This window comes from Tupaia chinensis, unplaced genomic scaffold (assembly GCF_000334495.1).
Source record: "Tupaia chinensis unplaced genomic scaffold, TupChi_1.0 Scaffold144767_1, whole genome shotgun sequence".
Taxonomy (NCBI): Eukaryota; Metazoa; Chordata; class Mammalia; order Scandentia; family Tupaiidae; genus Tupaia; species Tupaia belangeri.
The window spans coordinates 558,221-571,139 of record NW_006204627.1 but is presented as its reverse complement, the minus strand read 5'-3'; the positions used below and the strand labels follow the sequence as shown (position 1 = coordinate 571,139).

General features: G+C 50.6%; 1 protein-coding gene across 4 annotated transcripts in view; it reads left to right on the top strand.

Moving 5' to 3' along the window:
- Positions 1-12,919, top strand: part of MICAL2 (microtubule associated monooxygenase, calponin and LIM domain containing 2) — a 181,519-nt gene that overhangs the window by 87,496 nt on the left and 81,104 nt on the right. Inside the window, exons 25-26 of one of the 4 annotated variants that reach the window (XR_337220.2) lie at positions 1,590-1,744; positions 2,646-2,859. The exons of 1 other annotated variant lie outside the window; for it this stretch is intronic. Coding sequence is in view for 2 of the 3 variants with exons in the window: in XM_006167425.2 (XP_006167487.1) it covers positions 1,590-1,630 (41 nt within the window). In the remaining variant the exon portion in view is untranslated. Of the gene's footprint in view, positions 1-1,589; positions 2,159-2,645; positions 2,860-12,919 lie in introns of those variants that run through there. 2 more of the 4 variants (XM_006167425.2, XM_006167424.3) reach the window with 2 other exon arrangements.

Below are 12,919 nucleotides of genomic sequence, written 5' to 3'. Positions count from 1 at the left end.
ATTCCTGCTAATGGGCTCTGCAGCGAGAGTTCTTGAGCACTTGACCACGATCACTCCATCTGGCTGATGTAATGCTGAAGACAGCCCTTTTAGCTGGTGGCAATTTAACCCCTAGGGCTCCCTCTGGAGTCCCCCAGCCCCAGGCTATAGGCTGAGCCAAGGCTACTCAGGGTCCACTGTGGTCAGGCTGAGTAGAGTAGAGGTATCTGCCTTTTCACACGGTGTCCTTGGACACTGGGGGTGTTCTCTATCACCTCAAGGTGTAGCAGGGAAGCATGGCCTGCCCCGTGAGCATTGCCCACAGACATCCTAGCTGCTTAGCCACTCGGATGCCAAGCATACTTGGTCAAAATAGTCAGAACCCACTTTCACAATGCCCTAGCAAGGGAATATGTCTGACTTCCATGGGGAAGCTCTACTGTATCTTGACGGGCAGGGAAGGTTGGGCATGAAAACTGTTTATTGGTTGATTTGAAAGGAAATATGTCCCACTAAGGGCAGAAATGAGCATTGGGCCCACTCTCAGTTTTCACTCTGGGTATCTGGCCGGGTCCTTAGCTCTCCCCTGCCCGCTCTGCCTGGTCATGCAGAAGCTGCAGGGTTGGGCTGAACTATCAGGAGGCTGACAGAGAAGGCCGTCTGCAGTACTCAGTATATCCAGAGCTGCTGGGCCCAAGGCGGTTCTCTGTGCTGTTATCACTAAAGGCACCTCTGGCCTAACCTAGGAGAGAGCTTGATGTGGGCTAGGAACCAGAGTTCTGAGAGCTTCAGGATGACAAGTTTCTCGGGACAGGGGAGAAAGAGAGGGAGCATTTCCCTGAAATCCTTGGGAAAAAAATAGGCATGGCTGTGCCGAGTGTGTGGGAACCGCGGCACCTCATCCTCGTTGGAACTCTTCTCTGATGACTCACATTGCAGTTTCCCAATTGTTGCTGGGATTTTAATGTTCAATATGGTGGGAGGAGGGCTTAGCTCCTTTTATGTTTGATTATGGAAAGTAAATTCTTGAGGTCGTGCTGTGAACAGCCATGTTGTGATTTTCATCAGCTCGTGGTGGGCTGAGATGGTTGGCAAAACGCTTCATGAAGCCAGAGCTGGAATCGCTAAGAATGTTATTATGGCCATAAGCAGACTGGTTGGAATAACTCTGGTGAGGCAGGCTATGCCTGTCAGAAGTTCTGAGACCTTGAACCTTCCTGGTGGGCCACACCAACACGTATGAGTGGATCCTGGAGAGCAAATCCCTTTAAACCTCCATAACGTATTCAAGAATTAATATGGAACACTAGGCAGGATACAGGGGTGAGCAGAAGAGCCTGGAGGCATGGGTAGCTGAGTAGAGAGCAGCGGTGTGTTGCCAACATGCAAACAGCATGTGTCCACTCTTACAAGTCAGTAGTTGGCCACTACCAGAAAGGTTCGTCTCGCCTAAGCGAGCTGTGACTTGGAGGGAAATTTCCCTTTTTGTAATGGTTGCCTTATTTTCAACTCTGATGCCTTCTCGAGCGGTCATTCACTTTCCTGTTTTCTGCACACTAAGTTCTCTTTTCTGTCTTTCTCTTTCTGCAACCTTACACTGTGGCCGCCAGTCCATCTCAGCCTTCCAGTGCTACACCCACTCCTTGGCTGACACATTCTGCTCTGAGGTGACTGGTTCTCTTGCCAATTTTCAGAGAGTGGTATTAACCCCTAACCCGCGTTCTGCACCCTGTCCTCCCCGCCGATGGTACTGGTTGTGCTAACTGTGAGTGTCTTGCGTACTAATGGGCTCATTCGTTGGCATGGCCGGTCAGCACTGTGGGGTGGTGCTCAGCTTGAAAGCCGCGTTCTGACTGCACTTCCCGAGGGCCAGCAGCCCAGTCTGCTCCAAGTGCATGCCCGCCTCGCCTCTGTTCCCTGGGTCGGTCTGTGTGTGCATGCGTCCAGGTGTGTCTGCAAAGCCAGATTTTCTTGGGAGCGGTTAACCTCGACAGTGAGACAGGACCATAGAGAGAGTTCTTTCACCTCTGAAGAGAGCATGTTTGTCCAGCAGCCTCTGACCTAGCCCAGATATACCAGAATCTTCTTCAATGCATTCTAATATAAAAAGGACTAATGTTACTGATCAAAACCACAGGAGATCCTTTAGAGAGGGAATTTTTTAAACATTTATTCCCTGGATTCATCACAGGTTTGACCCACACTCCATATTTTGAACATGCAATCACAGTTACCTAGCAAATCCTTTTCCTGCACTATAGATCCAAGGGTTTGCTGCAGTGCTTCCCATCTCCCCTGGCTCCTACAGCCCTACGTGATTCAGGAGCTTGATCCAGAGCAATTTTCCTCACAAGGCAGGGACGTCTTTGAGAAATGGCTCAGTTAAGCCCTAGATCTGGAGCAGCAGTTTAAACGCCCCTGCTGTGGCTCTGCTTAGAACATAATCAGCTAACTCGTTTCCCTGGAGCAGTTGGGTGAAGCACTCTTCAAGAGAAGCAACCCAGTGGAGCATGGTAGGGCAGGCCTCACCATCTAGGGCTGCAGCGGTGTCTGTCCTGCAGAGGCCCAGAGCTGTCCTGACCTCACCTGCATGCGCTACTCCTTGCTGCATTGGTGCAGATCCTGGCAGTGCGAAGCCGTTGCTCTTGTCTTATCTTCTCTTGCAGAGTCTCCCTCCCTTTATAGAACGGCAACCAAAGAGTGCCCTCTTCCCCCCCTGCCACACTCTAGCTCGCCTCCCTTCTCATGCAACGCATGTCTGTGACCTTGGGGAATCATTTACAGTGCCACACACGGAACCCTGTATTTTGCACACAGCAAACAATGTGTAGCCTTATTTATGGTTATCTGATGCTGTAAATGGAAATAAATATGGTTCTTTATAAAGCTCGTTGTTTCCTCTCTTCTTTGCCATGGAAGCTTCTAGAACCTCAAACACAGGGATTGGTGTAGGGGGACCATCTTCCCTGAACTGCTGATGGGACTTGCACTCATGGTGACGTGGGGCTCTCTGGGGCTGCGCTGGGGCACTCTGAAAGGAAATATTACCCAGGGGTAATATTTGGAAAATGTCACCAATGCTCTGGGGCCAGGCTTTGGGATCTTTCTTTAAAATGCATTGTACTTTGCTGTTCTAGAGCTGGCATAGTGGGCGAGGGTCAGTGTCATCCCAGCTGTTAGAAACACTGCATCGGCAGCCACCTACTGATAGCAGTACCCATCTCCCACCACCACTAAGCCATGGCCCCGCGGAAGGGTGTTACCTACAAAGCTTACACAATTAGACTGTTCCATAGCAAAGGCTGGTCTTGAACATTTTGCACTGGCCATGAGTGAAAGGTTAGGAGGATGGACTGGATGTTGGTCTCAGGATAATGATGAACATGGCAGTGTATTCATCAAATGGAGCCATTTGCCATCCCAAGAGACCTCCCTGCTCCCAAAGGCCCCGATCATTCGGCTGAGTGCTGTGAGACTGCTCACAGGATGCTCTGAGCACAGCACCCATGGCAGACTGGACACTAGGCTGTGTTTAAAGGAAGGATTTGGAGCCTCACTTGGCTAGCCTGGGCAGCACCAAAAATGTCTTGTCCTCATCCAGGTGGGATGTGGCCATCACCAGGGTTTGTACAGCTGGGCTTCTGACTCTGGGATGAAAAGTCATCTGTGAGCTTCACGAGGGTCCAAAGGGGAATTTCTGGTGCCCTGGTCTCTGAATCCAACTGCTAGTGCCTAGATCTGCCTTCAGAGCTGTCTTAGTACAGGAGGAAGGGCCCTGACCCTTCTTTCCTTTCTGTTCAGGGAAGGCTATTAAGACTGAATGCTGTGTTGGGCAAGTGACTTGCTCCTGTATATATTCATTCAACAATGATTTGTCCCTGGCCTTCTAGGTCTGAGGGACACAGAAAGGAGCTCCACACAGTCCCTGCACCCCAATGTATCTTAGGAGTTTGTACCTCAGTATTGCTGTGCTAGGTCTGATTTGTTTGGCTTACCTGTGCATGCACTTACGGTTTATTCAGCTGATGTGTACTGAGCATCTACTGTGGACTGAAAGTGCAGCAGGGAATGCAGCAGACAAAATATCCCTGCAATGGAGCTTATAGTTTGGTTTTTATTTTTCTCTTTAATGTTGAGTTAAAACAACATTTTCCAAAGTGTGGCATCCTAGGACGTGCTCCATGAATAAAGGGTTTCACAGTCACAATGTTTGAGAGATGTTTTATCCTCACCTTGCCAGTCCTCCCAAACCTTGGGGAGGCATAATCATGTCTCCGAGGAGTCCTCTAGGAAAGATGAATTAACCTTATTCAAGTCACTTTCCCATACCTATTTGAAGATTGTTTTGATTACGTTTCGGAATTGTTTAGGGTCTTAGGGGATCTTACATTCTAAATGGTATTTGGTAGGATATTCTTTAATTCAGAACACTGGATTAAAGACTTTAAAATTTTTAGTGCTGGCCCCATAGTGCAGTGGTTAAGCCCTAGGCACAGGGAGCCAGATCCCACATGGCTGATGAAAGTTGAAATCCCAGCCCTGCTGGCTTGAAAAGCATGTCGGGCACATGTGTGTGCAGACCCCAAATCCTGATGGGATGGAGAAAGGGAGAAAAAAGGATTGCGTATTGACCATGCCCCATCGGGGGGCACTTTCTCCCCCATCCCTCCCATCTCTTTCTCTCTCTAGAGAGGACACACACCCACTGACAGTTAAAAAAAAATAGAGACAAAATTTTGAAGTAAAATAGTATTATGAAATATTAAATAGTGATTAGATAATGAGGGGAATAACTTTCCAAGTTTTAACACCTCCAACAGAACAAAAATTGCATAGTAAAACCAAGAGAAAAATCTAACTATATACATTTGTAAATTGAACATATAATACCAACAATGAAAATACAAAGGGATTCCCAAGAAATCATGGGAAATAGAATTAAAGCAAAACTTCACTTTGGTGCTGAATTTTTAAAATCCATGAATAGATTTTTTTTTAAATAATATACGTGTCCACCACCTTTTTGAAGACCCTCATGCTAAGTAGGCAATTAGACTAGGGAAGAAAGGTACCATCCTACCTAAAGAGTTTATTTAAAACAAGTGTTTCCAGGCATCCTACACCATATAGATGATCAGTTAATATTTATTGATTGAAGACAGTGATAAATGGACAAAGGCTATCATTACTTAAATTTCAAAAGTAAGTACTGAGAAGAAAAAAAGTAAACATTTATTTAAAAAATGTACTTACTTGACTTTCAAAAGAATGTAAATTAATTATGCTGTATCTGCTAAATTAGTAAAGAAAAAAAGTGAAGCATATTGTATGAAAAAAATAAAACCGAACTACTAATAGAGAATTTTAAAAGTAAGCCAGGGGCAGGAACCAGCAGTTAGCGTAATGGCTATGTCACTGGACTCCCATGTAGTCGACCGTGGTTCGCGTCCCAGACCTGGTGGCTTAAAACACGCCGGGCGTGTGTGCGTGCGTGCCCAAGATCCCAAGAGGAGAATGGAGGAGAAGGGATTGCGGCGTGACCATCTCCCCTGGGGGGTGATTTCTCGCTTTCTATCTCTAATATCTCTCTCTGTCTGGCGAGCGCACACGCCCTACAGTGAAAATCTCAACAACAACAACAAAAAAGTAAGCCAGGGGCATCTTTTTCTGGAATTCAATATGGCAACAATGATTAAGACCCAGAATAGGGGTCTTACCTCTTAGCTCAGCAATCATACCCGAAGGAACTAATCCTAAGGAAGTAATCCAGGAAAGAAAGAAATCGTGCATGCGTGCCCAAGATCCCAAGAGGAGAATGGAGGAGAAGGGATTGCGGCGTGACCATCTCCCCTGGGGGGTGATTTCTCGCTTTCTATCTCTAATATCTCTCTCTGTCTGGCGAGCGCACACGCCCTACAGTGAAAATCTCAACAACAACAACAAAAAAGTAAGCCAGGGGCATCTTTTTCTGGAATTCAATATGGCAACAATGATTAAGACCCAGAATAGGGGTCTTACCTCTTAGCTCAGCAATCATACCCGAAGGAACTAATCCTAAGGAAGTAATCCAGGAAAGAAAGAAATCTCTATACAACTTGAATATTAAGGAAAAGGAGAGGGTCAAACAGTGGATGGGCTGTTCTCCTCTATTGTTGTAAATACACTTTGCAACTTCTTAAGTCCCCACATGAGTAACGAAGTTCCTGCTCCTCTCGCTGTCCGCGGGCCAGCTGTTACATGTAGAGTGCTTCTCTGTGCCAGGCGCTGAGCCACGCGCTTCCTGAGCCGTATTTTGTTAGTTCTTCACCTCTTTGTCGCAACCTTGGAGTCAGAACTGATATTAAAGAACCTCATTGGTGATAAGGAGGCATGCCTAGAGCCAGGTCTTCCACCGTGAAGGAGCAGAGAGTCTACCTGGGCCCAGGCTAGGAGGCAGACGGCTGCTGTCAGGGAGCTTTGGTGCACAGTAGGGCCCTGGTCTTGGTCATAGTCCTGGCTTTGACTCCCAGCACTTTGCACTGGCTCAGTGACACTGGGCAAGTCCTTCTCGTGAACTGGGGCTAACAATGCTTCTGACATGGGGCTTCATGAAGGTGGGATTGGTGAGCGTGCTCCACGTGGTACTTGGGACTTGGGAGAGCAAGAGCTCTTTGCTGAGTACTAGAACACACTTCCTAGTTTTGTACGGCAGGGAATACTCCCAGGAAGATGTTTCCCAGCATTCTAGAGTACCTGACAGGTCATCTTCAAGTTGGGGACCAGACAGAAGTCCCAATGCACAGTGTGTGGTACCATCTATAGCCAGTCACTGATTTCAGTCAAAGATAGACTGCAAATACAACAGTGGTCTCATAAGACCATAAGGTGCTGTACTACATAGCCTAGGTGTGTAGTAGGCTAACCTCTCTAGTATGTTCTGTGATGTTTGCACGCTGACAAAAATATCAGAACACATCCTGTTGTTAAGCAATGTATGACTATGTTTTTCTCTAGTTTTCTGATAACCCAGCCTTCTTGAAGCAACTCCTCTACAGATACCCAGGCCTTAGCTCTGGAGCCCCTGTCCCTCCTGCCACCTGCCCACAGGACTTTAGTTTTGCTTAGTGAATGCTGAGTCTTGACAAAGGGGAAACAGGCCCTACCTCTGTACCCAGCTGCCTGGCAACATCTCCACCCGAATGTCTAACAGGTACCTCCACACAGAAATCCACCTCCATCTCCTGGTTTTCTCCCTTAATATGTTCTATCTTGTCTATCCCTGTTTCTGGAATTGGCCATTTCCCTTGTCTTGAAAGGAATCCAGGTGGCAGTTGTGAGACAGGTGGGGTAAGGAATGCTACATCCCCCATACCTGGGTTGGAAGATGGGACTGATGCTGCCACTAAGTCCCCTACGCCAAGGCCTATGGGTATCTCCACTCGGCTTTGTCCTCCTGAATCCATGCATCCTGCAAATGCCTAGAATCTAGACCAGCAGTCTACTAGCCCAGGAGCAGGGGACCCAGGGTTGCAGGCTGACCCACGCCAGATCAAGAAGCCAGAAAATGAGGTTTTCTCTCTTCCCACTCCAACCACACCAGGCCCAGCCAGGCCAAGCCAGGGCAGACACCTGGCTGTGGGGACTCCATCGAGGGCTTGGGCAGCGCCTACCATGCCCATCTGCCTGGGGCAAGCTGTAAGGAGATAGCTTTGCTCAAGCTGAGATCAGTCTCCCGCCCCAGCCAGAGGACACAAGCAAGAAAGAGGACAATGTCCCTTTGGCTTCCCTTCTTTCCTGGGTTGCTGCTGGGCCATCTTCCCAGAAACCCAGAGTTCTCCCCACACCCTCATTCAGGGAAACAGGTGCAAGCCCAGCTCCGCCCTAAGCAGGAGGCTCAGAGCCAACCAGGCTAGTGCTTACCAATGGCAGGGAGAAGAGGGGAGAGAAGAATCAGGCCAAAAGCCAGACTACCAAACCTGCTGCCAAGCCCACTGCTGTGAGCACAAAGTCCTGGCTTTCCCCCTACTCGGGGGCCCACAGAGCTGTAGGGCAGATGCCATGTGTACCCCCACCACCCTGGTGAGGAAGCCCTGGTGTTCAGAGGGAGTTATGCTGCGGGCTGCTGCCACCTGTGGCTGGCATTTCCCTGATGTCTGGCCCAGTGTCCAGGGTGAGGGCTCGTGGGGAGAGCAGTCAGCTCTGTGAAGGGCCATGGGGATGGGGCCTGGGCTGGCCCACTTCCACACCTGCCTAAGGTCATGTCTTCCTCTCGGTTTATTGGCCTCTCCTTCAGGGCTGCTGCTAGGACCAGTGGGGCCCTTTGGCTTCAGGGCAGGGGAGAGTGTGCCTGTGATTACACACACCTGCACACCTGTTGGCACATTCACTGGGCCTGGGCACCTGGCGAGCATACAGCAAGGCAGGGCAACCATGCCAGGGTAGAGGGTAGGCCCCGAAGCCCAGGGCAACCCATCGATATAGTCAATGACTATAGTCATCCCCTGAAGATCCCTGGATACTTCGTTTCTAGTGGCATAGCATGCGAGGTGGCTCTCAGGGTGCCCCAGGTGGCAGCACTCTGCCTTGGGCACCTGTGCCTTTTTATCTTCAAAGGGTCACATACTGCAAAGGACCTCAGGATTGGGGCGGACATATCGCCCTCCCAGAGCAATTGTGACAACTCCTGACTGTGGCTAGAGGAACAGACTCCTTCCCAGACCCTCTACCTTTCCTGCTGGAAGCTTGTCAGTGCCCCCTCCCTCCTCGCAGTGCACCTTACAAGAGGGTGTGGACGTTTGCCTGTCTATATTCAGATGTGCTCCGCCCTTCCCTGCTCTGTTCTGTATTAGAGCAGTGTGACCCCTGCAAACCACATCTCCCAGACCTTGCAGTGCACCTTACAAGAAGGTGCAGATGTTTTCCTGTCTGCGTTCAAATGCGCTCCCCACCCTTCCCTGCTCAGTTCTGTATTAGAGCAGTGTGATCCCTGCAAACTACATTTCCCAGGCTGCCTTGCAACTGGCTTCCTGTTAGGTTTGAGTTTAGAAGCCCTGGTGCAGATTGGAGGGCAGATATCCAGGAAGAAGCCAAGGTATTTTTCCCATTTCTTGGACCCTGGTGACACTACCTTTCCCCTCTGTCCCTCCAGCCCGTGGCTTCCTGCTGCTGCTCATATCCGGGTTGCCTTGGGATCCTGGGTTGGCCTTTTAGCCCTTCCATTCATTTCCTGTATTAACTCTCCTCTGTTGCACTCCCTGGTTCAGGTTCTATTTTCCTGACTGGATCCTGATGCGCTGACTTCACTGCTGCTCTCCCCTCTCCCCCCACCATCCCAGTTTTTTCGTTTTTTCTTCCGAGGAAACAGTGGACAAGACAGCAGGGGGAGTTTTTCCAACCCAGAGCCAGAAGTGACTCACAGATAGATAGGGGCTGTGCGACCTTCGACAAGTGAGCTAAGCAGTCTCCTTCCCTGTGAAATGGGGTGATAACAGCACACTGCTCTGTGGCCCCCTGAATCTGGGGGGAACGGAGTACCCCTCCTTGTTTTCTACCCAAGAAAACAGAAGGAATTTCACCAGCAGAACCAGGGGGTGAGGGTCCTTGCCCTAGCCCTGCAGCAGGAGGCTGGCCTGGGAAGGCCTGGGGACTGAGCTGCTGCGTGGCAGTATGAGGACACGCACTTCCCAGCTCTGCCTGCCACTGGACTTGCAGGGGGGCCTCATCGCTCACCAGAGAACAGGTACCCGGCCAGAGTGCTGAGCCGAGGCTGAGGTGCCAGTCCTGAGCAGACCTTCTCCCCACCAGGAGGCTGTGGTCGCTGCTCCCGCAGGTGCTGGGTCCTTCCTCACCCTTCACTCCTGTACCCCCAGCTAGCATCCCCAGTCCCACATGGTCCTGGATTCTTCCTGTGAGCACAAATGACTTCAGACAGTGTCTAAGACAAAGAGCAACCCTTAGAAATGAGTGGCGAGAGTTTGGGGAAGGGAGCGTGTGACACAGGTGAGCACTTCCCTGTCTCTCACCTGGGGTGCAGACATACCTGCTCTGGGTCCCAGTGGCAGGTGACCTGGCCACCGTGGTGGCTGGCAGCATATACTCATGTGGCAGCCCTAGCCACGTTCTTTCTCTGGACTCTACTTCCTCCCCTCACATGGTGACGATGACAATGCCAACCTTTTGGGGTGCTGGGGCGTTCGAGACAACAACCACACAGTGCTGAGTGGACGGACAGGCCCTCGTGAGAAGTGGCATTGTTCGGGGGCTGCCCTAGCCCGTTACTGCTCTTACGAGGACTGGTCCCTCCAGTGCAGGGGCAGGAGCCCACCGGAGTTGAACAGAGGGGTCTGGCAGTTAAAGCAGGAGTGGAGAAAGTTCTCCTAGGCTGGCTTTGGACCCCAGAAGGCAGCAGTGGCCCGGGGGACAGAAGCCAGGGAGAATGTGTTTTCCTTCTGGGTTTCTGCCTCTGCAAGTTGACGAAGGAAACCCAGAGGGAGTGCCAGCTTCTTTTCGCTAAGCCTCTGACTCTTGGCATCCCTGCTCCATCCCTCCACCAACACCCACACTCTCTTGTGGGGGACACTGGCCCTGGTCCTGCTGGGCTGAAGGGTCACTGGTCGGCCATGCCCTTCATTCCTCCAGGAGCCCTTACCCTATGGCACTCCTCAGGCGAAACTCTTGGGAAGGGGGACCAGCACATGGCGTAATGGTTGTGTTGCTGAACTCCCGCATAGACCACAGTTCAAGTCCCAGACCTAGCAGCTTAAAACTCATGCCACACATGTGTGTGTGCGTGCCCAAAATCCTGAGAGGAGAATGAAGGAGAAAGGATTGCAGCATGGCCATCCCCCTGGGAGAGGGGGGTGATTTCTCACTTTCTGTTTCTCTGTCTGGTGGATACACATGCCCTGTAGCAAAAATCTCTTTTAAAAAACACTCCGGGAAGGAGCAAGGATAAAAGCAGGACCCTGGGTGCCCTGCAGGTTGGTCTGGCCCCTGAGGTGTAAGGGCTGTGACTCCGGTGACACCGTAGCCTGGCTCAGCTCACTTCGACTGTTCGGTCACCTCATCCCACATCACTGTCCTCAGCTCCTGCTGTGAGTGCTCAGCCCTGACTGAGTCCTCCCCAGGGTTACCGTGGCTGCTCCTCGCTGCTCTCCCTCTCCTCTCATGAGCCCTCCAGCCCACCTTCCCCTCGGCAAGCAGAGTGATATTTCTGGAAGGCAAGTCTGTTGGCACCAGTCCTCTGCTCGAAACCCTTCGGTGATTGCCCTTGGATGAAATCCACCCGTCAGCCTTCATGGAGGGCCCTTCTGAGTTGGGCGTCAGTGCAGTCGTTTGCTACTGGCTTCCTCACCAAGCCCCATGTCGTCCAGCCTCATGGCCCTCGGTCCTGTTCCCAGGCAAATGCAGTGCCCCCAGCCTTGCTTTTGCCCCGGAGGCCCACCCCCGAGCATCACCTTTCCCTCCTCTGTTTAAAGCCTCCTCACCTGCAAGCCCAGTTACGGTGGCGCCTCCTACCTAAATGTCTGTGGTATGGAAGTCAGATCTCCTCCCGCCTCTTCTTGGCCTCACTCTTAGATGGCTCACCTTACAGTGTAGACATCTGTGAACGTGCCTATGGACTAGAATGAGATCCTCGATTGATTCATCTCCAAATCCCAGCATAGGTCAGGCTCTGAGGAGAGCCCAAGTGGCAAACTGGACTGGAAGCATTTGGGCACACAGCTCACAAGCACACACCTGTGCTCAGATACAAGCCAGGTAGAGAGCTGAGTCTCTGCCATGATAATCCTGTGTAACGAGCTCCCCCATCACAGTGGCTCTGAGCATCCGCTTCCTTTCTATGAATCTGTAGACTGGGTGGCTCCGCTCAGGCTGCAGGCTAAGGGAGGGCCGGGCTTCTGTGGGATTGACCAGGTTGGATTCCAGGCTACAGGTTGGCTACTGATCTACTCCCTGTGCCCTTAATCAGAGACCTGCCCGAAGGGGCAGCAGCAATCTGGGGCAAGTAACCCAGCAGGCACATGAGTGACAAGCCAGGTGAGTAGGCCATTTAAAACCTCTGCTCACGTCACATCCATGAATTTCCACTGCTCAAAGCAAGTTTCACAGCCAACCCCCCCATCAATGGCTCAGGGAGGTGTACCTCACCTACCCTAGAGGGAAGGACTGCAGGGTCACAGGGAGGGGGTGAAGAACTGGGAAAGTATTCCTGCCACACTCCCAGAATAAAGGCCATAGGCCATGGCCTCCGTTCACGGTACTGCTGTGCTCCTAGACATACAGACAGGTCCCATCCTTTGATGAGAGGCATGACCTCTGACCTCTCTGCGCTTTAGTTTTCCTGGCAGGAATTTGTGGGTAATAGTAGTACTTTTCTCAGATCATCGCATGAGTTTTAATAGACTGCACGCATGTAAAATGCTCAAGCAATTCTTGATGTTAAGGTATAGCGAGCACCCAGTAAAGGTAACATACTACTGTTATTACAGACCCTCCTCCACTCGCAATGGAGTTACACCCAGAGAAGTTGGAAATATTGTACGTCAAAATGCATTTAATACACCTAACCTACCAGACGTGGCTTAACCTAGCCTATCTGAAACATGCTCAGAACACTTACATCGGCCTACGGTTGGTCAAAATCATCTAACAGAAAGCCTATTTTGTAATAAAGTATTGAATATTGGGAACTGCTCTAATAGTGAAAAACAGGATGGCCGTGTGGGTACTCAAAATACAGTTTCTCCTGAATATGTATTGCTTTCTCACCATTGTAAAGTCAAAACATTGTAAGTTGGGCCAGCAGGTGGTATGGTGGTTGAGACAGCTGGAACACAAATGGCTGATTGCACGGTTCATGTCCCAGGCCCCATGGCTTGAGAAATACCAGGCACAGGGACATAGCATGCATGCCCAAAATCCCAAAAGGGGGGAAAGATGGGGGAGGAGGGATTGTGAC